This window comes from Chiloscyllium plagiosum, unplaced genomic scaffold (assembly GCF_037043375.1).
Source record: "Chiloscyllium plagiosum isolate Xiang-an unplaced genomic scaffold, Cpla_swu_hap1 HiC_scaffold_22, whole genome shotgun sequence".
NCBI classification, from domain to species: Eukaryota; Metazoa; Chordata; class Chondrichthyes; order Orectolobiformes; family Hemiscylliidae; genus Chiloscyllium; species Chiloscyllium plagiosum.
In genome coordinates this window covers 6,500,955-6,526,826 of record NW_028270160.1, presented here as the reverse complement: position 1 = coordinate 6,526,826, position 25,872 = coordinate 6,500,955, and the positions used below count along the sequence as shown (strand labels likewise).

The window sequence follows — 25,872 nt, the reverse complement described above, 5'->3', positions numbered from 1 at the left end:
CAGCCTATTCAGCCTCTCAATGATTTCAAACCCTGACTGAATGGTACTTTCCATTAACAGGATGCCTACCCACAACAGAGCAATGCCTCATACGAATTTCAATGCTAATGCAACATATTGTGCCCCAATGATTGGCTGATCAAGTCAAATCAGGTGTTCCATTGTCTGTTTGTAAAAGGCAGAGTAGAACTCAACCAGTCACAGGCATCACCAGAACTTGAGCTGCCCGCATCTGGGAACTTGGTGTCACATCAGCTGGTTGGACTGTGTGATCTCAGCAGATCACAATTTCTGTGTATTTGGGCATAAGCAAACAGTGTAATCTGCATGTACCTGCATCAGTGAAAAACAGATGGCAGCCCATGGTACTGCCTGCTCCCATGAGAGCAAGGCAAATTTGTGTTGTGCTACTTCCAAAGATGTTTTTGCCTATTTTATATTCATAATGTTAATAACATATAGTTAGTAATTTGCTTGAAGTCTTGGTGCACTGCCAGTATTTTGTTAAAACTTCTGTGCTGTCACAAATATGGTGTTTAATTGATCTGTTCTTCTCAAAACATTACCTATAGGCTTATGAGTGGGCATTCAAATGTCAAAGCAACAAAAGTTCACCGCCACCTTCTCAACAGCAATCAGGAATGAGCAACAAGATGACATCCTCTGAATTAACAAAAAAATTCGAACTGCCAGGAATACTGTCTCTCAAAATAATTAGATTGCATGCTTTGTGATAATGGTCTTTCTGCCAGTAGACTCATTTGATACTGCAACAGCTGATAAGTTACAAGTTTTGGAAGCGGACAGTACGCTTGTGAACCTCCTGTAGTCACAGACACCAGACATGCCATGATACTGAGACAGCTGTCCAGAAATACTTCCTTTCCACAGCTCTGCATTACAAATTGCTGACAGAATTGGTGGAACACGTGGATTCTTGGCTCTGTAAGCTGTCTGGCAGCTAGAGGTACATGGACAGCTGGATGGTTGATCAGTTAAGCAGGGGATCAGCTGATGGATCAAATATTGGACCACAAGTCAATATCCCTGACATGAGCAACACACATGATGGAGTTGAATGAGGAAGACTGGTGATGAGAAGAACAACATTCAAAATTTCAGCAATCTGAAACAAAATTTGGAGGCTCTTGATGATGGCACGGTGGCTCAGTGGTTAACACTACTGCCTCACAGGACCAGAGACTCAGGTTCGATTCCACCCTCAGGTGACCGTGTGGAGTTTGCACATTCTCCCTGTGTCTGCATGGGTTTCCTCTGGGTGCTCCAGTCTCCTCCCACAGTCCAAAGATGTGCAGGTTAGGCAGATTGGCCATGCTAAATTGCTGGTAGTGTCTGGGGATGTGCACGCTAGGTGGATTAGCTGTGGGATATGTGGGGTTACGGGGATGAAGCAAGGGGGTGGGTCTGAGTGGGATGTTTTTCAGAGGTTCAGTGTGGACCCAATGGGCTGAAAGGCCTGGTTCCACGCTGTAGGGTTTCTATGCATCTATGATCTTCTAATTCGCATTATTTTTAACATGAGCTCTCTCATGTTATGATGGATAACTGAAATAGATTCTTGAATAAATTACTGCTTGCTCTCAATTTTCCCTTGTTACTCTGTTTCATGTTTTCAAACATTTATAGTGTTAGGTTATGTGGCATTAGTAGCATTTTAACTGAGACACTTATTTTTCACTGATGTCAGTAATAATTCAAATTCTGTGGAAAAGTAAATTCAATGGCTTTCAGTTCCTTACGGCAATGCAAGTATAAGACAGGCAACTGAAATACGTGATTCACTCAATAAAAACAAACTGACCTTTTACCAGAATCCCAAGGAACAAAAAAAGAACATTTAGATATATTTATTGCCTGAACAATACTAGCTGTTAAAACCAGCCTTTCAAAACAAGCTCAAGGTTACAGTTGGGTGTTAGGATTCTGAAAACAAAACAACTGGCATGATCTGAAAAGACATGGTTGTTGTCTCAGGATAAAACTATTAGAAGCAACTAATTATGCTTCTTTTATTCTCAGAGAGTTAGGTAACAGGAGAAAGTGGCAAGATTACTGAGAAGAATTAGAATGTTCTTGCTCCAAGTACCTGATAAAATTTTATCATACTAAATCTGCCTCTAGACCTTCTTGGCACTATAAAAACTGACATGTCTGATGTCTATGAATACAGACACAGGTTAATAATTTGACTGCTCTTTCATACTTTATCTTACCTGCTCCTCACTGTTAACTCACTAACACTAGGATTAAGGATAGGGAAATCATCTTACTCAGTTAGTCCCATTCACATCACCAATTAAAAATTGGTAAAAATCCACATGCATATGACAGCATCAAGGGTAAAGATTTAAATAAGTTCAAACAAGAAAGTTATATTGTGTTTAACAGCACTCAGTCTTTGCTTGTTAGTATAAAATGGGTGACAGTAAATTCTCAATTCACTTTATTTCTACACAATTCTACCAATTTGCATTGTAATGCCATTGGTGTGAGATGGATTACAAAAAACATAAAACAATCCAAACTGGATAAAGGGTTAGATCATACATGCTTCCACTGGGTATGTTTTCAGCGGGGATTGTGGGGGCTAGGGTAAACGAGTGAGGGGTGCAGGATGTACATTAATTAGGGAGGATGCTCAGGCATCTTTGCAACAATTCCTGAGCTCCTTTCCATAACATGGAGAGTGAGCAGATGCCAAGATCAGCAGCCCACCAACTATACGTAAATGAATAATTAAGGATCAATTGAGCTTATTGAAAGTGCAATTAGCCCAAATATTATCCTGCCCATGCCGTAACATAATTGATACGGGGCAGCAGGCTGGATTGAGCAGACCCTTTCTTTAAAGATTTTAACAAGTGTGGGAAGGAGGTGCATATGATCTCCAATGGATGTCCTTTGCACATCAGGAGCACACCCCCAATGGTAGTACTCCTCTTTCTTCTGACATGGATTTTAAAACCACTGCTCCAACACACTCCCTCCTCCCTAAAGTTGCCAATGCTCTCTTCCTAAGCTCCCTTTACCAGGGTCCAGGAATTCATTAGAATCTTTATCCTGGAACGCTCTGGAATTCTGATGTTTCTATGGTGGCTGGCAGTGCCGGACAATCTGATTGGCTAACAGCAGAAAATTGAACTTGCTTTCACTGAGGGGTGCAAGCCCTCCTATTTATTAAGATTGGCCACCCAGAGTGTATTACGGCTGTGGGAAAGGTTTGTCTGGAGTTTGTTGGTTGGCTGGGAAGAAGGACAGTGGCCAAGTAGTCCACACCCCTGCAGTTTTCTGAGCAAGATTTAAAACAGAAGGATTAGATAACTCTTTTCAAGTCAAACTTGGTGAAGCTCATCATTAATATCTGAAATTGAGTTATTTAAAGCACCAGTGAATGGCTGAACAGATGCATCATGCAAATTCACGATGTGACTATACATTCTGTAAGCCTTTTAGTAATCTATCTTAACTGCAATTGTAGAAAAGTATCATCAATCTTTCAAAGAACAGTCCAATAGACTTACAGGTTTAGTTTATCTCTGAGCAGGGAAGCAGAACTGTTCAGCGATTGTATTACCTTAAGAGTTTCATTTACTGACGCAGCACCTCCTGGGAAAATCTTCTCGATTTTTACAACAGGTTGCACTTTAGATTCAATCCCACCAGAAATACTGATCCCTGGAGTTAAAGGGCAACAAAGTAAAATTGTTTAAGTTTTCAGAGCAACTCTTGATAAAGTGACTAAATTCAATATTAAATTTTATTGTATGTGGAGGGAATCATAGAATGCAAGAGTAGAAAAGAATATTTAGACCACCATTGCTTTTAAATATGAGCCACCCAGTCGAGTCACCTGCAGTCTTTAATATTCCAGCCAATTTCTTTCTGAATATTGCAATAGAAAACAAGTCCAGAGGAATCAGGAAAAAAAAAGAGGAAATACTCTAAAGAGCAGAAAATCTAACCACAGGACTTTGGTGAGCTAAAAGGAAGAAAGCAGATAGTTAGACACCATTAAGAGATATTTCAGTGAAGTAACAGAAGATGTTAAAAAGAAACAAAAGTTGTAAACAGCAATAATAGTGTACAACGTAATAAAGGAAAAAACTTCATACTCACACAGGAATCATTTTTACCAACTTTTGCCCTCTTTGTTTATCCTCTGACTGTAGAATAGCCTGATTTTTCTTTCTTTTCTCTTATTTTTTATATTCCATTGAAATGTTTCTACCTTTAGTATTCAACTTTCAATTTGAAAAGTTAGATATTGATGGCATTGTTGCGTACTTTCATCTTTTATTCTTTCTTTGTCTTTCAGCAATTGCAGCTCTCTTTTAATTTCTATTCTTTAACTGGAGTTAAAGGGAAAACTCTACATCCTGCAGCGAGTAACTCACCTTCTGATTCCCTAAAGCTTTCACACACCATCTACGAGGCACAAATCACTTGCCTGGAATTCCAACAACATTCAAGAACCTTAACATTATCCAATACAAAGTAGCTGTTTGATTGGCACCATATCTGCAAACATTCACTCCCTCCATCACCTATGCTCAGTAGTAGCAGCAATGAGCATCACTCAAAACATGCATGATAAAAACTCACCAAGGGTCCTTAAACAGCTCTTTCCAAATTCATAACCTAAATGATAAGGACACTACTTGCAAATTCCCATCCAACCACTCTCCATCCCGACTTGGAAATATATCACTATTCCTTCAGCATTACTGGATCAATATCTTGGAAATCCCTCCCTAAAATACTTTGAAGACATCAATTGCAGTGGTTCAAGAAGGCAGTTCACACCAACTTTTCAAGAGTAACTAGGGATGGCCAATAAATGCTGACCTAGAAGCAATGCCCTCATCCCATGAATGAAAAACTTTCCCTCTTTATTCAAGTATACTATCTTTTTTAAAAATAGAAGAATAAAATTCTCAATTTTTTTTATTACAGAGTATATATTAATTGCCTGTATTTATTGGCACTGGGGTCGAATGCATAGCATGGGAGCATAGCCACATGTAGAACAAATCAGGCAGAGTAGCAGGTTCCCATTGCTGAGCCAGTTAAAGTTTTTGTATCTCATGGCAATTCAACAATTTCATGGGCTGAGATATAGTGTTTTTTGCACAAAGTATGGTGGTAGATGTTTTAAAGACAACTAACTCTACTAGGGAGAGAGTCTATGGGATGAAGATTCCCAAAACATCACCAGCCTCAACACTGAAGCCACAACGCAACGAAGTCTGCTGGTCAATCAGAAGCTGACAGCCTCTGAAAGCTGTTGATAATGTTGGAGCCCTAGGCTCCACAGCACTGAAGGTTGTAATGGTGAGAAATGAAATCTTTTAAGAGGATCGTGGGGAGAGGGAAGTCAATGGGGCCAGAGACAATGGCAGAAGGGCACTCTTCAGCAGCTACACACTTGCCCATTATTTATGCCCATGGATGAATCTTCAGTTTGGGAAAAATAGAGGCCCCTCAATCTGGCAGGCAGGTTGCCCTGTTGGAAAGGCAGACACTTTTCTCTCCTGTAGGGAAGGCAGGAAATAGGGCCAGTGGAGGTTTGAGGCCCTTAAGTGGCGTAATTCATGGGAGCCTTATTTGGTAGGTTCCCTATGGACCTTTGTGTCCATAACCAAATTACTGAGATATCAGTAGGGGATAGGAATCTCAGCAGTAACCTGACCAAGTATTTGCCCTTACTGCCATGTGCCCTGCCACCTCTAAGGGAAGGAAGGAAATCCCACCCATGGTCTCTTTTTCCTTGTCACATCTCACAGGTTATCAAGATTTTTAAAGACAGTTTCACTGCACAATGGTTCAGTGGTTAGATTAGAGTGGTGCTGGGAAAGCACAGCAGGTCAGGCAGCATCCGAGGAGCAGGAAAATCGATGTTTTGGGCAAAAGCTCTTCATCAGGAATGACCCAAAATGTCGATTTTCCTGCTCCTCAATGCTGCCTGACCTGCTGTGATTTTCCAGCACCACTCTAATCTAGACTCTGATCTCCAGCATCTGCAGTCCTCACTTTTGCCTGGCTCAGCGGTTAACACTGATGTCTCATAGATCTAGGGATCCGGATTTGATTCCAGCCTCAGGCAACTGTTTGTGTCTGTGTAGGTTTCCTCTGGGTACTCCAGTTTTCTGCCACAGTCCAAAGATGTGCAAGCCAGTTGGATTAGCCATGGGAAATGCAGGATTATGGGGAAAGTGTAGGGGACTGGGTTTGGGTAAGATGTTCTTCGGAGGGTTGGTGTGGACTCAATGGGCCATATGGCCTGTTTCCACCCTGCAGGGATTCTATGATGATTCATTGTTTCCTGAGGTAACATTCAAGGTGACCAACTCTGGGCAAAACAAAAAAAGATACACTTTGCCTTTTGGGGTGTTTTCAAGACCTAGGTGAAGGAGGGAGGCCTCATCATTCGCTGAGGGTGCTGACGGTAGGTTAAGTTTGATTTGTAACTTTGTCACCAGCCCTGATTCTGATTCTGCCAGCTTAGGCTCCATCCCTCTGCAAGGAGTTGCTGCTGAAACCTGAACACATATCACTAAACTACCCTGGATGCTGCCTGACCTACTGCGCTTTTCCAGCAACACATTTTCAGCTCTGATCTCCAGCGAATGCAGACCTCACTTTCTCCCCACTAAACTACCATACCCAATGCATGCAGAAACAAAACCCGTAGAACCAGGAGAAATCTGGAGCAATTATGTTTCAGGAACGCCTGACCTAGGTCATGGCATGCAAGGCCAAATTATGTAATGGTCCCAAAAAATTAAGTATGGTTGTTCACCCTGGTGATATTTGATTTTACAATAGTAAATAAAATCAGAAACCACTGGAAATCCTCTTGTAGCTCTGCTGCAAGAAACATAGCTAATACAGAGTTAATGATTTGGATATTGATATTGGGGTGGGAAACCTACTGATAGCCTAAATGTGGTGACAGTGTGGTGGAGAGAGAAACAATTCCACTCTGGCAGTCTGTGGGACCCAGGACAGTATTTTATATGTGCAATTAGCCAGCCATCCTTGTTAAAGGATGGTGGCCCAGTCCCAGGTACTGCCAGTAATGAGGGACTAACAGTTCTACAGTGCTACTGGGAAGTGGTGGCCACTGCTGGTGCTTCAATTGGAAGAGGAAGCTACAGATGGACAATGTCCTCACAACCAAACTTTATAGGATCCAGGGCCAATCAGAAAGGGCCAAGGGAATTGTGAGGAATTGGTGAAGATAGGTGGCATCATTGCTGTGGGGGCAGTAATTCCAATCAGGATTCCTTCCGTGGGTTATAACATGCTCAGATAAGAGAACAATACCTTTACTCCTAATCCAATTGGTAAAATGCTTGTGAGGATGCAATGTGGTCCTTAATTGGTCACTTAATTGTTTCAATTGACCCTGGGCATTGTGTGCTATCTGCTACCTTCCAACTTGCTAACAAGAATGGTATGATAGTGGGAATACAATGCTAACCCATACCTTACTTTCCTTCACCATCCCTTTGTCTCCCATCTGTCCTCAGAAAGCTGGTAAAATTTAGGTGGGTGGTGGGAATTTTGTATTTTGGTGCCCTACTCATAGAGTCATAGAGATGTACAGCATGGAAACAGACCCCTTGGTCCAACTCGTCCATGCCGACCAGATATCCCAACCCAATCTAATCCCACCTGTTCGAATATTGCATGCAATTCTGGTCTCCTTCCTATCGGAAAGATGTTGTGAAACATGAAAGGGTTCAGAAAATACTTACAAGGATGCTGCCAGGATTGGAGGATTTGAGCTATAAGGAGAGGCTGAACAGGCTGGGGCTGTTTTCCCTGGAGCGTTGGAGGTTGAGGGGTGACCTTATTGAGGTTTACAAAATTATGAGGGGCATGATTTTGCAACATTTAAAAGGCATCTGGATGGATATATGAATAGGAAGGGTTTGGAGGGATATGGGCCGGGTACTGGCATGCATCTTTTCTCTTAAAATAGGATCACTGCCCAGAAAGTAGCCTGATGGACTCTGTACAGAAGGGAGGACTTTGTAGAAGAAAATTGAGCATTAATATCCCAACAATTAAGGAGAGTCAAGGGGGAGAATTGAGTATGGTGACCATTAGAAAGGAGAAAGTACTTGGTAAGCTAAAAGGTCTAAAACTTGATAAATCTCCTGGCCCGGATGGGCTACATCCTGGAGTTCTGAGGGAATTGGCTGAAGAAATAGCAGAGGCATTGGTTGTAATCTTTCAAAAATCACTGGAGCCAGGAAAAGTCCCAGATGATTGGAAAATCGCTTTTGTAACCCCCCTTGTTCAAGAAAGGATCAAAACAAAATATGCAAATTAAAGGCCGATTGGCCTAACCTCGGTTGTAGGTAAAATTCTAGAATCCATCGTTCAGGATGAGATTTCTAAATTCTTGGAAGTGCAGGGTCGAATTAGATCAAGTCAGCATGGATTTAGTAAGGGGAGGTTGTGCCTGACAAACCTGTTAGAATTCTTTGAAGAGGTAAAACGTAGGTTAGACCAGGGAAACCCAGTGGATGTTATCTACCTAGACTTCCAAAAGGCCTTTGATAAGGTGCCTCATGGGAGGCTGCTAGGTAAGGTGAGCTACTGGCATTGATTGAGGATTGGCTGTCTGACAGAAGGCAGAGAGTTGGGATAAAAGGTTCTTTTTTGGAATGGCAGCTGGTAACAAGTGGTGTCCTGCAGGGTTCAGTGTTGGGACCGCAGCTGTTCACTTTATGCATAAATGATCTGGACGAAGAAACTGGGGGCATTCTGGTGAAGTTCGCCAATGAAACAAAGTTATGTGGACAGGCAGGTAGTTCTGAGGAGGTGGGAAGGCTACAGAAAGAATTAGACTGTTTAGGAGAATGGTCCAAGAAATGGCTGATAAAACTCAATGTGAGCAAATGCGAGGTCTTGCACTTTGGAAAAAAGAATACAGGCATGGACTATTTTATAAACAGTGAGAAAATTCATAAGGTGAAAGTACAAAGGGATCTGGGAGTGCTAGTACAGGATTCTCTAAAGGTTGACTTGCAGGTTGAGTCCATGATTAAGAAAGCAAATGTTGGTTGTCATTTATTTCAAGAGGGTTGGAATGTAAAAGCAGTGAGGTGCCATTGAGACTTTATAAAGCTCTGGTTAGGCCCCATTTAGAATACTGTGTCCAATTTTGAGCCCCACACCTCAGCAAGGACATACTGGCACTGGACCGTGTCCAGTGGAGATTCACACGGATGATCCCTGGAATGGTAGGCCAAAGATACCTGGAGTGGTGGGCCAAGCATACGATGAACGGCTGAGGATCCTGGGATTGTATTCATTAGAGTTTAGAAGGTTGAGGGGAGATCTAATGGAAACTTACAAGATAATGCATGGCTTAGAAAGGATGGACGCTGGGAAATTGTTTCCGTCAGGTGGGGATACTAGGATTCGTGGGCACAGCCTTAGAACGAGAGGGGGCCAATTTAGAGTGGAAATGAGGAGACATTTCTTCAGCCAGAGAGTGGTGGGCCTGTGGAATTCATTGCCATGGAGCGCAGTGGAGGCTGGGACGTTAAATGTCTTCAAGGCAGAGATTGATAAATTCTTAATCTCGCAAGGAACTAAGGGATATGGGAAGAGTGCAGGTAAGTGGGGTTAAAATGCCCATCAGCCATGATTGAATGGCAGAGTGGATACGCTGGACCAAATGGCCTTACGTCCACTCCTATTTCTTATGGTATTATGAGCATTCATTCAGTTCGCTCATATTAAATTGATATTCAGTTTTGTACTGCAGTCAATAGAGTTACATATCAGACCTGTACACAGCAGGTGACCAATTTGATGCAACCTGTTTGGAGGCACTGTTCAAAATGAATTTCTATCCCTGTAAGGCCAATGTTTTGCAGTTACAAAATTTGACTGACTTAACTATGTATAATTTAGCTCACTAAATTACCATGAACAAACAGATCTGCTCTTGTCTTTACACTGCAATTATCTACTAACAATTTTCATTGTCAGATAGTCTGGTACTTATTGCAGTAGGAACAAGGTTATGTGCAAACTCTCAGTAAAGGGAAATAATAGTGTCCAGAGGGCAGAAGTAAACAGCTGCTCAAATTGTACTGTTTACTTCTGTTGGCCAAGCAGCTTTAAAGTAACTGAAATAAAAGCTTAATTGCCCCAACAATGGGCATTCATCTGCTGTAAGGCTAAGCTACCTACAGAAATAGATTAACTCTGGTACCAAGTTGTGCTGGTTTTCCCTGGGCCAGCAGTTGGCCCCAACATCAATCCTCATCACCTCACAATCCCAAGATCAGTAGGAATAAAACAAAAGAATCCAGTGTTGCATCTGTGGACAGGTGTGAGTTCTACCCTAATGTACAGTTAAATATTTGTCCAGGTTCATATGCAAAGACTAAATAGTATTACACACTGGTGCTTGTGACGTGAATCTTACACAGAGCAATCCCTATGAGACAGAAAAGGAGAAAGATACAGAATGTGGAAGGAAAATAATTAAGGCGTCATTTTATCATTTCTGGACAACTTAAAATGAAATCCATACCTAACGATTGCTTCATCTTGGAAATGTTGACCATCACCAACTCAGATTCCTGTATTTTCTTTTCTGTACTTTTTACCAATCCTGTTTTTATTTCTTCACTGGTGTTATTCCTTTCTGCATGTGCATTTTCCAAAAATTCGTCAATCTCTGCATATATTGGTTCTTCCTCAAAACAATTTTGGCTGTGTACATTTGTGTTTTCTGTTTCTTTGCTATAGAATGACACTGACGAAGTTTCTTTAAACACATGATCTAATAAGGGTTGTACTTTTTTGGATTTATTCACTACTGAATACAATGGCAAGTCTTTAATTTTCTCTGTTTTCTCTTTTATAGTTTCTTGATGGCTTGATTTTCCATTGCCAGCCGGCTCAGATTGGGTGGTATTGATATCCTGCTTTGCAGCAGATGGTAGTTCTGGAGTTCGAAAGGTCTCTGTTAATAACCAGTTTGATCTCACTGGTCTGCTTGAAGCTGTTTTAAAGGAAGTACTGTCTATGTTGTATGAATCCACTGGCACATCTTCTAAAGCTGTGAATGATTTAATGTTATTTCCTTTCCGCGGGGAGCTTGATATCCTCAGCTTTTCGATTTGTTCCATCATCATTCTTTCCTTTTCATAATCCTGAGATGGTTTCAGATGAAACCCACCTCTATAATCTATAAAGGGGAAAAAAAGTCTACATATTTGATACATTCACCTCAAAATACAAGCATTGTATATCCAACAAAGACCAGGAAACGGGCTCAGTAAAATTTGAAGAATAACAGGGAAAAATTAACTATCAATGCAAATTTTTATTGGCAGAAAATAGGGTGAGGAGGAGGTGAAAGTGATCTATTTTCTAGCTATAGAAACTCACACTCTTTTGTTGTGTAGTGGCAGTTCCCTATTTCTGAGCCAGAAAGAAAGTCTGGACTCAAGTCCCAACTTCCCTGGAAATGTTCATTAAATGTCTCACACAGTGTATGCAACAATCATTTATTGTTATTTTCCAGAAGGCAGAAAATTGATGGTTCGAGCCTTTCTCCAAGGTAGTCTGCCAGCAGCCAGCACAGAGAGAAGGCATCTAAACCTGCTTAGAGCATTGGCCACTGGATTGGTATTGGTCAGCTATCTAAAGGACAAATATGCACTTTGAATATGCGAAAGCAGAGCTCCATGTGAGAAAGTGGGCAGTCTTTATGGAGCAACTATTGGTTTTTTTTCCTAAGATTTTGCACATGAGGATATTGCCAAGCAATCTGGCACTACCAAAAAAAGTAGGTCATTTTTCCTTATTTTTGATGAGGAGTCATGAAGAGTGAGGATTCTACTGAGCACTTGGGTGACTCTCAAACCAAAGTTGCAGCACTAGCTGTAAAGAAATATCAATGTTTGTAGCATGGTTCTTCTTACATTGTAAGCCACTTTCAAATCTCGCCATTAACATGAATTATGTGTGTCTCAAGGGACTAACCTGGAATTGGTGTAATCAAATGTCTCTTTGGGGTCAGTCCACTGTCAGCAGCCCTCAGTACTGGAGATCTCCCTGGTGGAAGGTTTTTATTGAGAATGTATTAATCATGGTACAAAATAAGGAGCCTCAATCTATGACAGCTACATCATCATTTTGAACAAAAATACAACTTCTCACTATCATTAGTAACCCTTTATAGACCTGCAATGTTTTGACAAACATATTTGCAATGGGTGTTTTTAAGTGCATTTCAACATTGTTATTATACGGCTCACTGACTGAATTTTATCAAAAATTGGCTAAGTGACAATTTCAGGGAGGCCTTTAATGGAGGGCTTCCCTCTGTGACCTCTAAGCAGTTAACTCATGGAGTTCTCCAGTGTTCACCTCATTATCTATGTACCATGTTTTAATGCTGTCATTCTTGTGCTATCATGCTGTCACCAACAATGGAATTTCTCACCGTTGCCAAGATCTTGTGTGATTTCTGTTGCCAAATTTAAAGCCCAGCTGTGCACCAAGTCAATAACTGTCAGCCATGAGTACCTTGCACAGGACACATAGTAGTAGGGAAATGAAAAAGAACAATTTCTGTGGGTACATAGGTGGCTCTTCATTGGAAAAAGAAGTACACATTCATAAATTTATTGCTTTAAATGACTTTACATAACCACCTGTCTGATTAACTGTCATTATAACTGCAGCTCCAAGAATCAAGCTACACAGGTTACCTATCTTTAGTGTTATATGTTGATAGAACCTTGTCTATGGAAGCCCTACAATTTCCGCAACACCCAGCACAGCATAACATCTTGCTTTTGTTAGAAGAGGGAGTATCACATGTTGGAAGGCCTTAAACAAAATAGGCAATACAGGTTGCATTTTGCAGCGAGTTCCAGGTTCAATCAGATAACATAGGAGACCCCCAAACTTGTTCCATTTTCCCTCGCAGTCCCTTCAACCCCATGAGTTCTGAGCTTTCACACATTCCCAACCAACTCTTTTATTTGCATCTTTATCACCCACTACTACCACCTGAGACCTGGGCCAAGACCTTAATCATGCCAAATTGGCTCTAGTGTGAGATGGTCCAACTCGATCCAGCAATTCTGGAAAACAAATATGGGTGGGGGCCTATGCTAAAAGAAGACAAATCCACCAATTGAGGAAACTTCCCAAATTGAGCGACACATTTTGGGATGAAACTCCAACCATATATTTCCTTATTCTACATCTCCTTTGGCATAGCGTATTTCTCAACATTTAGATCAGCGTTTGTCCGATGTTGTCCAAGAAACACATTAAAAAGTGGTGCAATCTAAAAGGGAAAATTGATTTGAATGCTTTGTTTCAATTACCTTTAATTTTTCACATTTTTATTACACTGCCTAAGCCATTAGGCAGTAAAATTATACTATGATGCTTTAAAGTGACTATTTTAATTAAGTTTCAATCACAGCAGATTGCAAACTATGGAAAAATGTGATCCTGGTAACATATTAATTTATTTTTGCCTGCTTAATCAACAATTGAATCTAAAGTATTATTCTTGAAATAGATATAAAACCTCACACTGTTTCTGCAACTAAGATATTACATTAACGCATAATTTCAAAATTATTACAGCATGAAAGCAAACTTCCTTTATAAAGATCGAATGAAAGTTTTTATGTGGAAACATGGATGTGGATTTTGTCACAACTATTTATTATCTTTTTGTAGCCATGTTCATAGAAACTAAATGATCTAAAAATGAGCTGAAGCCCACTTGAATTGAGAGGTCCAAGGATCAATGGAATTCCATTAGGATTTATCAAAGTTCTTGGGAGTGAACTATCAACACTGATTGGTTCAGCTTTCTCTTAAGGCACAAACAAATATATCTGAGAAAGGGTCATTCGAACCAAAACATTAACTCTGCTTTCTCTCCACAGATGCTGCCACACCTGCTGAACTTTATCAGCAATATCTGTTTTTATATCAAAGTCAGCAACTGGTTTTGGGTATTTCTTGTGAAGGAAGCATGAAGTGGGCTAACTGCAGGATGGGGTAGTGTGGTATTAGAGACGCACTGATATTTCAGACCCAATATTGCCGACAAATTGTGAAAACGGATCCCTTATTACATGTTAAACTCCTGATTTACATATTCAAGTAGCCTCAAACCTGTTGTAAGTTTGTAAAAAAAGCACCCAGAACTTGGCAGTGTGACCAGAATGGACATAGACCACCCCACCAATAAATTAGAATGTATTTTAACATCCAGATACAGACACAACACATAACAACTTTTATGTCAACAAGTTTCTACAAGCAATTTTCAACATTTTTAAACCTGCTTTAATTGTTTTACTTTTTGGAACTAATTAAATATATTTGTAAATATTTTTTGGTCAGTATTAGCTATGGAGAAGGACATGGAAGCTAGGAAACTTGGGGAAATAAATAGTGATGTCTTGAAAATGAATTCATTTTACCAAAGAGGAGGTGCTGGAGATCTTAAAACACAAAAATAGCTAACTCCTCAGGATCTGATTAGGTGTTTTCCAGAACTTTGTGGGAAGCTAGGAAAAAGATTACTGAGATACTTATATTGACAACCATGGGTGAGTTATAGAGTCATAGAAATATATAGTGGAGTTGCTGGAGATTGGCTAACGTATTGCCATTATTTAAGAAAGGCTGTAAAGGAAAAGCGAGGGAATTATAGATCGGTGAGTGTTAAGTCAGTGGTGGGTAAATTGTTGGAGGAGATTCTGAGGAACTGGTTAGTAAGGGTAGATCACATAGGATCTGTGGGAACTAGCTAATTGGATACAAAATTGTCTTAAGAGACAGAGGTTGGTGGTCGAGGGTTGCTTTTTGGACTGGAGGCCTGTGACCAGCACTATGCCATAAAGATCAGCGCTAGGTCCACTGATTTTCATCATTTATATAAATGATTTGTATGTAAATAGAGGAGACATGGTTAGTAAGTTTGCAGATACACCAAAATAGGTGGTGTAGTGGACAGTGAAGAAGATTATCTCAGAGTACAACCTGATCAGATGGGCCAATGAGTGGCAGATGGAGTTTAAAGTAGAAAAATATGATATGTTGCATTTTGATAGGACAAACCAGGGCAGGGATTATGCAGTTGATGTTAGGGCCCTGGGGAGTGTTGCCAAATAAACAAATCTAGGGGAGAAGGTAATGAAGGGCGTATGCTTGAAACATCGATTCTCTTACTCCTCAGATGCTGCCTGACCTGCTGTGTCTTTCCAGCACCAGACTCTTTTGATTCTGATCTCCAGCATCTGCAGTCCTCACTTTCTCCTTGAAAGTTCCTTGAAAGCTAAGTCACTGGTAGACAAGGAGTTAAAAAAAGCATTTGGCATGCTTGCCTTCAATGGTCAGTGCATTGAGTATAGGAGTTGGGACATCATGTTGCGGCTGTACAGAACATTGGTGAGGTCACTTTTAGAATACTGTATACAATTCTGGTTGTGCTTCTATAGGAAGGATGTTGTTAAACTTGAGAGGGTGCAGAAAAGATTCACAAGGATTTTGCTGGTACTGGAGGGTTTGAGCTATTGGGAGAGGATGAATAGGCTGGAGCTTTAACCCCTGAGTGTCAGAGGCTGAGAGGTGACCTTAAAGACGTTTATAAAATCATGAGGGACATGGGTAGAGTGAATAGCTAAGGTCTTTTTTTCTAGGTAGGGGAGCCCAAAGCTCGAAGACATAGGTTTAAGGTGAGAGTGGAAAGAATTAAAAATTTGTGGGCGGCACGGTGGCACAGTGGTTAGCACTGCTGCCTCACAGCGCCAGAGATCCGGGTTCAATTCCCACCTCAGGCGACTGACTGTGTGGAGTTTGCACGTTCTCCCCGTGTCTGCGTGGGTTTCCTCCGGGTGCTCCGGTTTCCTCCCACAGTCCAAAGCTGTGCATGTCAGGTGAATTGGCCATGCTAAAATTGCCCGTAGTGTTAGGTAAAGGGGTAAATGTACGGGAATGGGTGGGTTACGCTTCGGCGGGTTGGTGTGGACTTGTTGGGCCGAAGGGCCTGTTTCCACACTGTATGTAATCTAATCAAAAAAGGACCTAAGGGTTAACCTTTTCATGCACAGGGTGGTGCTTGTACGGAATGAGCTGCCAGAGGAAGTGGTGAAGTCTAGTACAATTACAACATTTAAAAGGCATCTAGTTGGTTATATGAATAGGAAGGGTTTAGAGGGATATGGGCCAAGTGCTAGCAAATAGGACTAGGTCAGATTGGGAAGTCTGGTTGGCATGGACGAATTGGACTGAAGGGCACAGCAATTCAGGCAGCATCCGAGGACAGGCAAAATCGACGTTTCGGGCAAAAGCCCTTCATCAGGAATAAAGGCAGAGAGCCTGAAGCGTGGAGAGATAAGCTAGAGGAGGGTGGGGGTGGGTATAGAGTAGCATAGAGTACAATAGGTCAGTGGTGGAGGAGATGAAGGTGATAGGTCAGGGAGGAGAGGGTGGAGTGGATAGGTGGAAAAGGAGCTGGGCAGGTCGGACAAGTCCGGACATGTCAAGGAGATCGTGTTGCTGGAGGTTAGAAACTAGGATGAGGTGGGGGAAGGGGAAATGAGGAAGCTGTTGAAATCCACATTGATGCCCTGGGGTTGAAGTGTTCCGAGACGGAAGATGAGGCGTTCTTCTTCCATGCGTCTGGTGGTGAGGGAGCGGAAGTGGAGGAGGCCCAGCACCTCCATATCCTCGGCAGAGTGGGAGGGGGAGTTGAAATGTTGAGCCACGGGGAGGTTTGGTTGATTGGTGCGGGTGTCTCGGAGATGTTCCCTAAAGCGCTCTGCTAGGAGGCGTCCAGTGTCCCCAATGTAGAGGAGACTGCATCGGTAGCAACGGATACAATAAATGATATTGGTGGATGTGCAGGTAAAACTTTGATGGATGTGGAAGGCTCCTTTAGGGCCTTGGATGGAGGTGAGGGAGGAGGTGTGGGCACAGGTTTTACAGTTCCTGCGGTGGCAGGGGAAAGTGCCAGGATGGGAGGGTGGGTCGTAGGGGGGCATGGACCTGACCAGGTAGTCACGGAGGGAATGGTCTTTGCGGAAGGAGGAGAGGGGTGGGGAGGGAAATATATCCCTGGTGGTGGGGTCTGTTTGGAGGTGGCGGAAATGTCGGCGGATGATTTGGTTTATTCCTGATGAAGGGCTTTTGCCCGAAACGTCGATTTTGCCTGTCCTCGGATGCTGCCTGAATTGCTGTGCTCTTCCAGCACCACTGATCCAGAATCTGGTTTCCAACATCTGCAGTCATTGTTTTTACCTCATTGGACTGAAGGGTCTGTTTCTGTGCTGTGTGACTCTATGACTCTAAGGATTAAAGGAAATCCTTGCAGTTCTCATTAAAATCTGTGCCAGAGCTGCTTGCTGATTAAGGATTTTAATCACCAAGAATGAAGGTTATTATCGTAAAAATATAAGTTTCAACAGACTCAAATGTAAAGAATGCAGTAGGTCTGCCTACATAAACTTTGACTTATATTAAATGTCACTATTTAATTTTATCCTATTCTAACTACTGTTCATTTCAGACTATTTTACCAATTTCAACGTGCAGCTGTGCTACCCTTGAAAACATTTCAAAGTCATTCCAATAATTTTCCACAGTCCACTTCCAACCTTCCACACTCCACTTCTGATTGCAACTAACTATCTTTTCACTTAATTTTTATGGTATAGCTTTCAACCATCATTGTTCTGCTCTCTGGAAGTCTTTTCCCAAACCTCTTCCCTTCTGCCAACTGTATCTCTCATACTCAAAAGCAATTTTGAAACATTTTTATTCAAACTTTCACTTATTTCCTTTCTTCTAATGCCCATTCAGTCACAAATGGTTGAAATATTTTATTACAGGCTAGTTCAATGTTTTATAAAAATAATTCTAGGATCTTTCCTCTTGTGTGATTTTGTTTGGGCTCTTCGTGGCCCATGATCCCAGTAGAGGTCATTAGAATGAGTGTCCCAAGTTGACAGGGAGATAGTTGACCAATTGCAATCTTTCTAGCTCCTTAACCATCGAATCTGAGGTGAACGACAGCACATCTGTTCAGTTACCTGTGAGATTGACATCCATATTCCTATCTCTGTGATCATCAATAATCTCAAACTTGCCAATGTAATCATGCTTCATCATTACAGTCAGGCATCTCACATTCACCGTGGAACTGGCCAAAAGACAACCTGGCATTTTTCACATTTCTACACAAAGTCTACTGAACATCATATGCTCTCTATCAACTCTGGAGCTGTTCTTTTTGAGCCTTAAAGGTAAATGTAATTCTATCAGTGACCTCTGTCCTCTCACCATCTTTACTTAAATAATTCTAGGCTTGGAATGGAAGCGGCCCCCAAGACACAAGGAGTGTTATTTAAATTAACATTACATTCCACATAACTTAACATTTTACCACTGGCTCCTATGGATTCCAGCTCACCAGCTGACAGTAAAGCCTCTGGTTGAGTTGAATGCTCTTCTGGAATCCTCAAATAGACTGGAATGCAATTTCCCCGACTCCAAGGGGTGTCTTGAAAATCACTAGGAAGTGCTTTTCCATTTTGAAGAATGTTCCTCTCAGCATAACCATTACCTTCAATCCCAACATTTTTGCCTTTCACCTGCTTCTGGTAAAATAGTTCCAGGCAGCCTCAAATGGACATCAGAGTCAAGGGTTCAAAATAAGGCCTTTACATTAAAATCTCTGGGTGTCAATATCCAAGAAGGTGGACAGTTACTCACCTACGCTTGTCCCGGAAAACCTGACTACCTTCCCAAGTTTAAAATCAGCCTTTGAATTCATTTACTGTTTAAGTCTGTCCATTTCTCACTTTATTTTTCACTGTTGTTGTACATACTCTCTCACCTGCTCTGTTCTTTAGAATATCATATGCTTCCAGTTCGTAAGGCATCACCATGCTGTCAAATCTGCCCAAGTCAGTTGGTCCAATAATGGCCCTTTAGAGACAAGATGGATAAAATAAAACACGAAAATGTACGAAAACAAGTAAATACTCATACATCTATTAAGATGTGCAGATGCTATTCTGATAACGTAGGCAGGATAAGGAACTCCGAATAATTATGAATAAGTATTATTACAGCAGAATCAAGCAGTAGTTGCAAACATGTTTCAGAGATAATCTAAAACTTAGGAAGAAGTTTTCCACTTATGATTGCTCCAGGTTATCAACTAATGGATTCTTCAACTCAAACACAATCAGAAACATGAAGACAGATAAACATTTTCAATATCTTCAGAGTTCATGAAGTACCCTTGGTTTATAATGCCCCTACAGGATGACTGCAGACAGGTTTACTGGGCTACAGCGTTCTCCACCACTTTGTCAGAATCATTGGTGACCTTTAAGCGGCAATTGGATAGGTACATGGACAGGTGCTTAAGCTAGGACAAATGTTTGGCACAACATCGTGGGCCGAAGGGCCTGTTCTGTGCTGTATTGTTCTATGTTCTATTTCATTGCCAGTGGATTGGAATTTATGCTCCCTTGTTAGTGGATTTGAAGGCCGAGAAGACAAATGAGATCCAGTAGCTGGCTTTCCTGCTGGTTGCCTGCCTTAAACCGGTCTGAAATTTACAGGAGGCAGCACAATCGCTGGGTGATTCAATAGCCTTGGTTCTAGTAAGTCTAAAGTAGTATTTTAACAGCATGATCACATTGCGCAGCCCATTTCATACAGGAAGACCAACAGCTTTAGGTACACAAGATGGTGTCATACAAAGAAATCAAGAGAATGGGCGGAGAGAGACCTTCTTACCTCCCTTGAGCCTCATCAGATATATCACTCTGAAAATGAACCCACCCCCTTTAAACGTTTCAACATCTGTCCCTCTTTAAACCCTGAGTCCCTTGAACTCTCAAAACGCTGCCCCCCACCCACCCTTTCACTGGGACCCCTGACCCTTGTCTTACCTGAGGTCGTTAGCATGATGGAATTGCTGTTAGGCCCAGCACTGGCCACAATTCCTCTCTGGCACTGCTCGTCTACAGAGCTGCTGGGCATTTAATCTGTTTGCAGTTCTTTAAGGTGTGACCACCTCAAAAGAAAGAAGCAGAAGTCCTGGCTTAAAGCAAGCAATGCTGCTCCTAATGTTGAAATGCTGCAAGTTGGCCAATGGGATTATGGGTGGGTTCCTCTCCAGCTTTTTAGCCAGGGAGGTGAGGATTGCGATTTCCTATAAAATCCAGCTCAATGAACCTAAATACTTTCCTAACTGATGGTGGTATTAAATTGGATCAATTTCACACTGCAGAACTTTCCTACTTCAGAGGAAAGTACTACCATTGATCACAACAGGAATCAGGGCTGAAACGGTTGAATGGCACAGATCCATAAGATGCAAAGCATCAATCAGCGTTATATAAAAATGGGTATTATAACTGTACAACACAAGGTCAGTGGGTAAAAACTAATTTACAAGTGAGGAAAAATATTTCCTTATTTTGCTTAAACAATATTTGCCTCCTCAATGTTATCTTTGTTTCTGGTAAAAACTTGTTTAGTTGAAAATTTTGAGGGTGACTGGATTTTTCTTCTATCTAAACTTATTTCAAATAAAGTATCAAAGATAAAACATTCTACTTAATAAGTAGATAGTTTTAATGCAAACCTAGACTAACATAAAGCTACTTTCAGACACTCAATAAAACTAGTCTCATGGGAATTGTACACTATTATAATTAACAAAGTGTTTTCAGAAATGTGTTTTCTTTTCATTGATAAAATACATGTTTAATTATCTCTTGATAACTATTCTGTCAAAAAAATCCAAGAGTAATAATTTGCATATTTATGCAAATACAAGATTTATTTAAAATAAACCATTATGTGGGTCATGTTGACATGTGAACTGTTTATATGTTTAATAGAGCAGCAAATTAGAAAAAGAAAATTAGTGTCAGCCTTGGGTCATTGGCCACACTCTCACATTACAGTCATAAAGTATGGGTTCAACCTCCACTTCAGCAACCTGAGCACATAATCTGGGTCAACATTTGTAGGCAAGTTCTATCCTGCGTAAGTTTGGATGCTACTAAACTGAGGCCACTGCCCTGTCTGCTTAACCAGCTGCACATAAAAGATTCCATGGCATTATTAGGGTTTCCAACCATGATTAAATGAAAGCCTACAGATTTCATCACATCAGTTGCCTCCAGGAATTACAGACCAGTCAGTTTAACTTCAGGCAGAGGAAAAATTCTTGAAACAATTATTAGTGCAGAATTAATTATCACATAAAAAAGAGGGGGTTAATTATGAAGGGCCAGCGGATTTCATAAGATAACATCATGTTTAACAAATCTACTGGAGTAATCTTGAAGAGGTAGCAAAGAAAACTGATGGTGTGGGGAAGCAATGGCCAAGTGGCATTATCGCTGGACTGTTATTCCATGGGCCCAGGTAATGCTCCAGGGACCAGGGTTCGAATGCTGCATGGTGGAATTTGAATCCAATAAAAAATCTGGAATCAAAAGTTTAATGATGACCTTAAATTGATTGTTTGAAAAACCCACCGAGTTCACTAATGCCCGTGAGGGAAGGAAAGTGACTCCAGACCCCCAGCAATGTGGTTGAGATTAGGGAAGGGCAATAAATGCTGGCCCAGTCAGCAATGCCCTCATCCTGTGAATGAGTAAAAAAAAAGCTATTGTTTTCTGTACTTGGACTTCCAAAAGGCGTTCAATAAAGTGCCACAAAACAGATTTTAAAGAAAATATAAAACACACAGAATAAGTGGAATAATAGTAACATGGATATAAAATTGGCTGAGGGGTAGGAAACAAAACAACCATAGGTAATGGATACTTTTCAGGAAGGTTTGTAGAGGACTTCCCTAGAGTTGGGATTCTTGTTTTCCCTGATTTATGTTAATGATCCAGATTTTGGTGTAAAAGAAACAATTTTCAAATTTTTGATTAGATTACTTACAGTGTGGAAACAGGCCCTTCGGCCCATCAAGTCCACACCGCCCCGCCGAAGCGCAACCCACCCATACCCCTACATTTACCCCTTACCTAACACTACAGGCAATTTAGCACGGCCAATTCACCTAACCTGCACATCTTTGGACTGTGGGAGGAAACTGGAGCACCCGGAGGAAACCAACGCAGACACAGGGAGAATGTGTAAACTCCACACAGACAGTCACCTGAGGTGGGAATTGAACCCGGGTCTCTGGCGCTGTGAGGCAGCAGTGCTAACCATTGTGCCACCATGCCGCCCACGATGAATCAAAACTTGTAAATTGTGACACAAAAACAAAGTGCTGGAGGAATTCAATGTCTTACAGCATCTGTACAGAGGAAACAGAATTAATGTTTTGAGTCTTTGTCCGATCTGAAAATAGCTGTGAAATGGTGGTATTTATGCTGAAGATGGACTTGGGAGAGGAAAGGTGAGTGTAGTGAATAGAATACATGGATATGGTGCTGAGAGAGAGAGAGAGTGCAGCAGTATAAAACTACAAAAACATGTTTACCAGTTGATGGAGTGGGCAGATAAATAGCAGATGAAGTTCAAAGTGGAGAAGTGTGAGGTGTACATTTTGAATTAAAGAACATGGAGAGAGAGCACCTGCTAATTTATAATATCATAAAGGGTGTGCAGGAGTAGAGGAACCAGGGTGCATATATGCATGTCAGGTGATAGCAGGCCCAGTACAGTGAGCATGTTATAAAGCACAAAGTACTCTAGGCTTTATTATTGGGGTATAAAGTAAAGGAGCAACAAGATCACGTTGAATTCGTATACAGCGCTAGTTGAACCTCACCTGGAGTATGGAGTACTGTTTGGGTGCCTCACTTAAAGAAGGTTATAAAAGTATTAGAATTGTTCAAAAGTCATGAGAATTATTCCAGGAATGGGATAAGATGGAAAAGGTGGGATTGCTTTTCTTGGAGAGGAGAAAGCTAGCAGGAGATTTGTCAAGGTTTTCAAAACCATGAGTGAACTGGGCAGAGTGACAGGGAGAAGCTGCAAAAGGATTGAGAATGAGAGGGCACTGATTTAAAATAATGGACAAAAGAAACAAATGCGATGTGAGAAATTACAGTTACGATCTGGAATGCATTGCCTGGAAGTGTGGAGGAGGCAGGTTCAATTCAAACATTCAAAAAGACATTAGATGGCTGTTTTAAATATAGCACAGTCATAGTTATGGCAAAAAAGGCAGCAGAGTGGTACAAGTCATAATGCTCATTCAGAGATCTGGTGCAGACACAAAACAGACAAATGGGCTCCTTCTGCATCAGTAACACATCTGTGATAAGACATTCACCAACTCAGCAGAACCCTCCACGTGACACACTGCTTGAAAGAAAAAATGATGCTTCACCTCATTGGATAATGATTGACTGTTAATATACAGCCTTTTCTTAAACCCCCATTTGTGATATTTTTATATCTGGTAAAGAGAAATGCTCAAACAAAATTATAAAAAAACCTTTTTTAACATCCATAGGACAATAGAAATGATACAACACAGAAGAGGTGCATTTGGCCCATCTTGTTCATACTGACCCAAAGACACCCAGTGGCCCTTTTCTAGTCCCAGCTTCCTGTACACAGCCCAGAGCCCTGCAGTTTACAGCACTTAAGGTGCAGATTCAGGTACTTTTAAAAAAGGTTTAGGGTCTCTGTCTCGACCATTACTCAGGCAGCAAATTCCAGACACTCACCACCCTTTGCATAAAAAGGTTTCTCCTCAATCCCCTCTAATCCTTCTGCCACTTAGCTTGAATCTATGACCCCTGATTTTTGAATTCTCTGCCAAGAGAAACCAATTCCTTTTATCTATTGTATCTCTACCCCTCACAATTTTGTATACTGCAATCATGTCACCCCTCAGCCTTCTCTGTTCCAAGAAAAACAACCTGAACCTTGCCAATTCCTCCTTGTAGCAACAATTCTCCAGCCCTGGCAACATTCTATTAAATCTTCTCTGCACTCTCTCCAGAGCAATTACATCCTTCCTGTAATGTGATGTTCAGAACGACACACAATATTCCAGCTGTAGTCTCACCAGTGTCTCATTCAGTTTCATCATTATATCCTTACATGTATTTTTACTCTGTCAATGAAGGAGAGCATTCTACATGTCTTCTTGTGGTAACTCTGTGATTCGTATCTGAGTTAGACACATCGGGTCCCTGAAGGTAGGTCTTAATTCCTGGAGACTTTTTGGCAACGGTGGAGAATTGGCAACCCTAAGCGCTACTTGTGAAAGAGCAATTGAGGTGTCCCCAGCTCCAGACTAATATTTATTGCTTGTCAATCATCAAAACAAATCAGCTATCATATCTCCCTGAATGACTATAATAAACACACTTCACATAATTTGTTGCTGTGAAGAACTTTGGAAACTTTCTAAAGTTTTGAATAATTCATTGTCAACATAAACTCCTTCCTTCCTTAAAGTGTCTTCTGCACCAATCTGCAAAATTGTTTTTTTTGTCAAAAATGACTAAAAGGGGATACAATTTATTACAGTCTCACCTGTGACGTATAAACAAACTCAAACATGTTCAGAAACTCTGAATTTTAACAATCATATTATTTGACACTTAAAAAGTGTAATTGAATTGAACTGAATGTATTGTCACATGTACCGAGGCACAGTGAAAAGCTTAGTCTTGCCAGCAGTACAGGCAGATCACAGAGTCAGGTAGCATAGATAGTAAATAATAGATAAACAGCGGCAAAAACAAAACACAGGTACAGGCAAATGTTAAGAGTTTGTGAGTCCATTCAGTATTCTATTCTAATACCTTCTTCGGTACAGGTGAAGCTATTCACAATTGAAATCAAAGGGTTTAGCTGAAAATGTAAATATGCTGTGTGCAACATACAACTTCAGAAGGAGACAGACAAGTAACTAATGAAGTTTACTTCTACTAATATATGTGTAATTGCAACATTGGTGTGTTTGCCTTCAACCTCAACCTAGCTACACTGGAGTTCTGTTGGGACTTACAAAATACGTTTAAGTCTTTCCTGACCCAAATTTCACCCCGGTTCCCTCCCCCACCCCATTATTCCATACCATGAGAAGAACATAGATTTAGACACTTAGCCAAATGTCAGTGGCCAGACAAATTACCACAGTCCAATAGCTACTTCTCACCCAATTCTCATGCTTCGTGGCAGGAAGTTGGCAAGCAGCTTACATACTGCCTGTTGCTTACATTCTGTTGCAAGTGGATAGAATTCTAACTTCAACCTGTAGTTTCCTTCTGGAAAACTGCTGGGTGTTAAAATATCCTCATATGCACTTTTAGTTGTTGACATATTTTGTTCACATTGCCTTATTTTAGTCATTGGAGAGAGATAAAGGAAATGTCATGATTTTATTTTTGTTGACAAATATTAACATGCAAAGGAAGTCTTTGAGCATTCACAAAGAGTCTTTCGATAGGGTATAATGTGATAGCACAGCATGACATCTTAAGCAGGGAATATACTAAAACAGGAGCAACTTTTCCCTGAAGCCAAGTATCTTAAAAAGAATGCTAAAGGTGGTTGAGTTAACCACAGTTCTAATAAAAATGAAGACATTAAAATGATAAAACTCTGTTTTGAGCTCACGATCTCAGTTATATTGTTAGAAGATGGTCAGACCTCAGATTTAGGTTTTATTTATTGTCACATATACTCGAGTGTGAGGTACAAAAGTACAATGAAAAGTGTACCATGTAGCCACTCACGGCACCATCTTAGGTACAAAGTATCTAGGTACAAAATCTTAGTTACAGGAATAGACAAGTAAATTGAAAAATT

General features: G+C 40.9%; 1 protein-coding gene across 1 annotated transcript in view; it reads right to left on the bottom strand.

The window, feature by feature from the left end:
* The window catches only part of pdzd7a (PDZ domain containing 7a), a 114,338-nt gene that overhangs the window by 21,623 nt on the left and 66,843 nt on the right, over positions 1-25,872 (bottom strand). Inside the window, exons 13-16 of the mRNA XM_043713079.2 lie at positions 18,941-19,032; positions 12,046-12,117; positions 10,586-11,245; positions 3,596-3,696 (exon numbers count right to left, since the gene is read on the bottom strand). Of these exons, the coding sequence (XP_043569014.2) occupies positions 3,596-3,696; positions 10,586-11,245; positions 12,046-12,117; positions 18,941-19,032 (925 nt within the window). The remainder of the gene's footprint in view (positions 1-3,595; positions 3,697-10,585; positions 11,246-12,045; positions 12,118-18,940; positions 19,033-25,872) is intronic.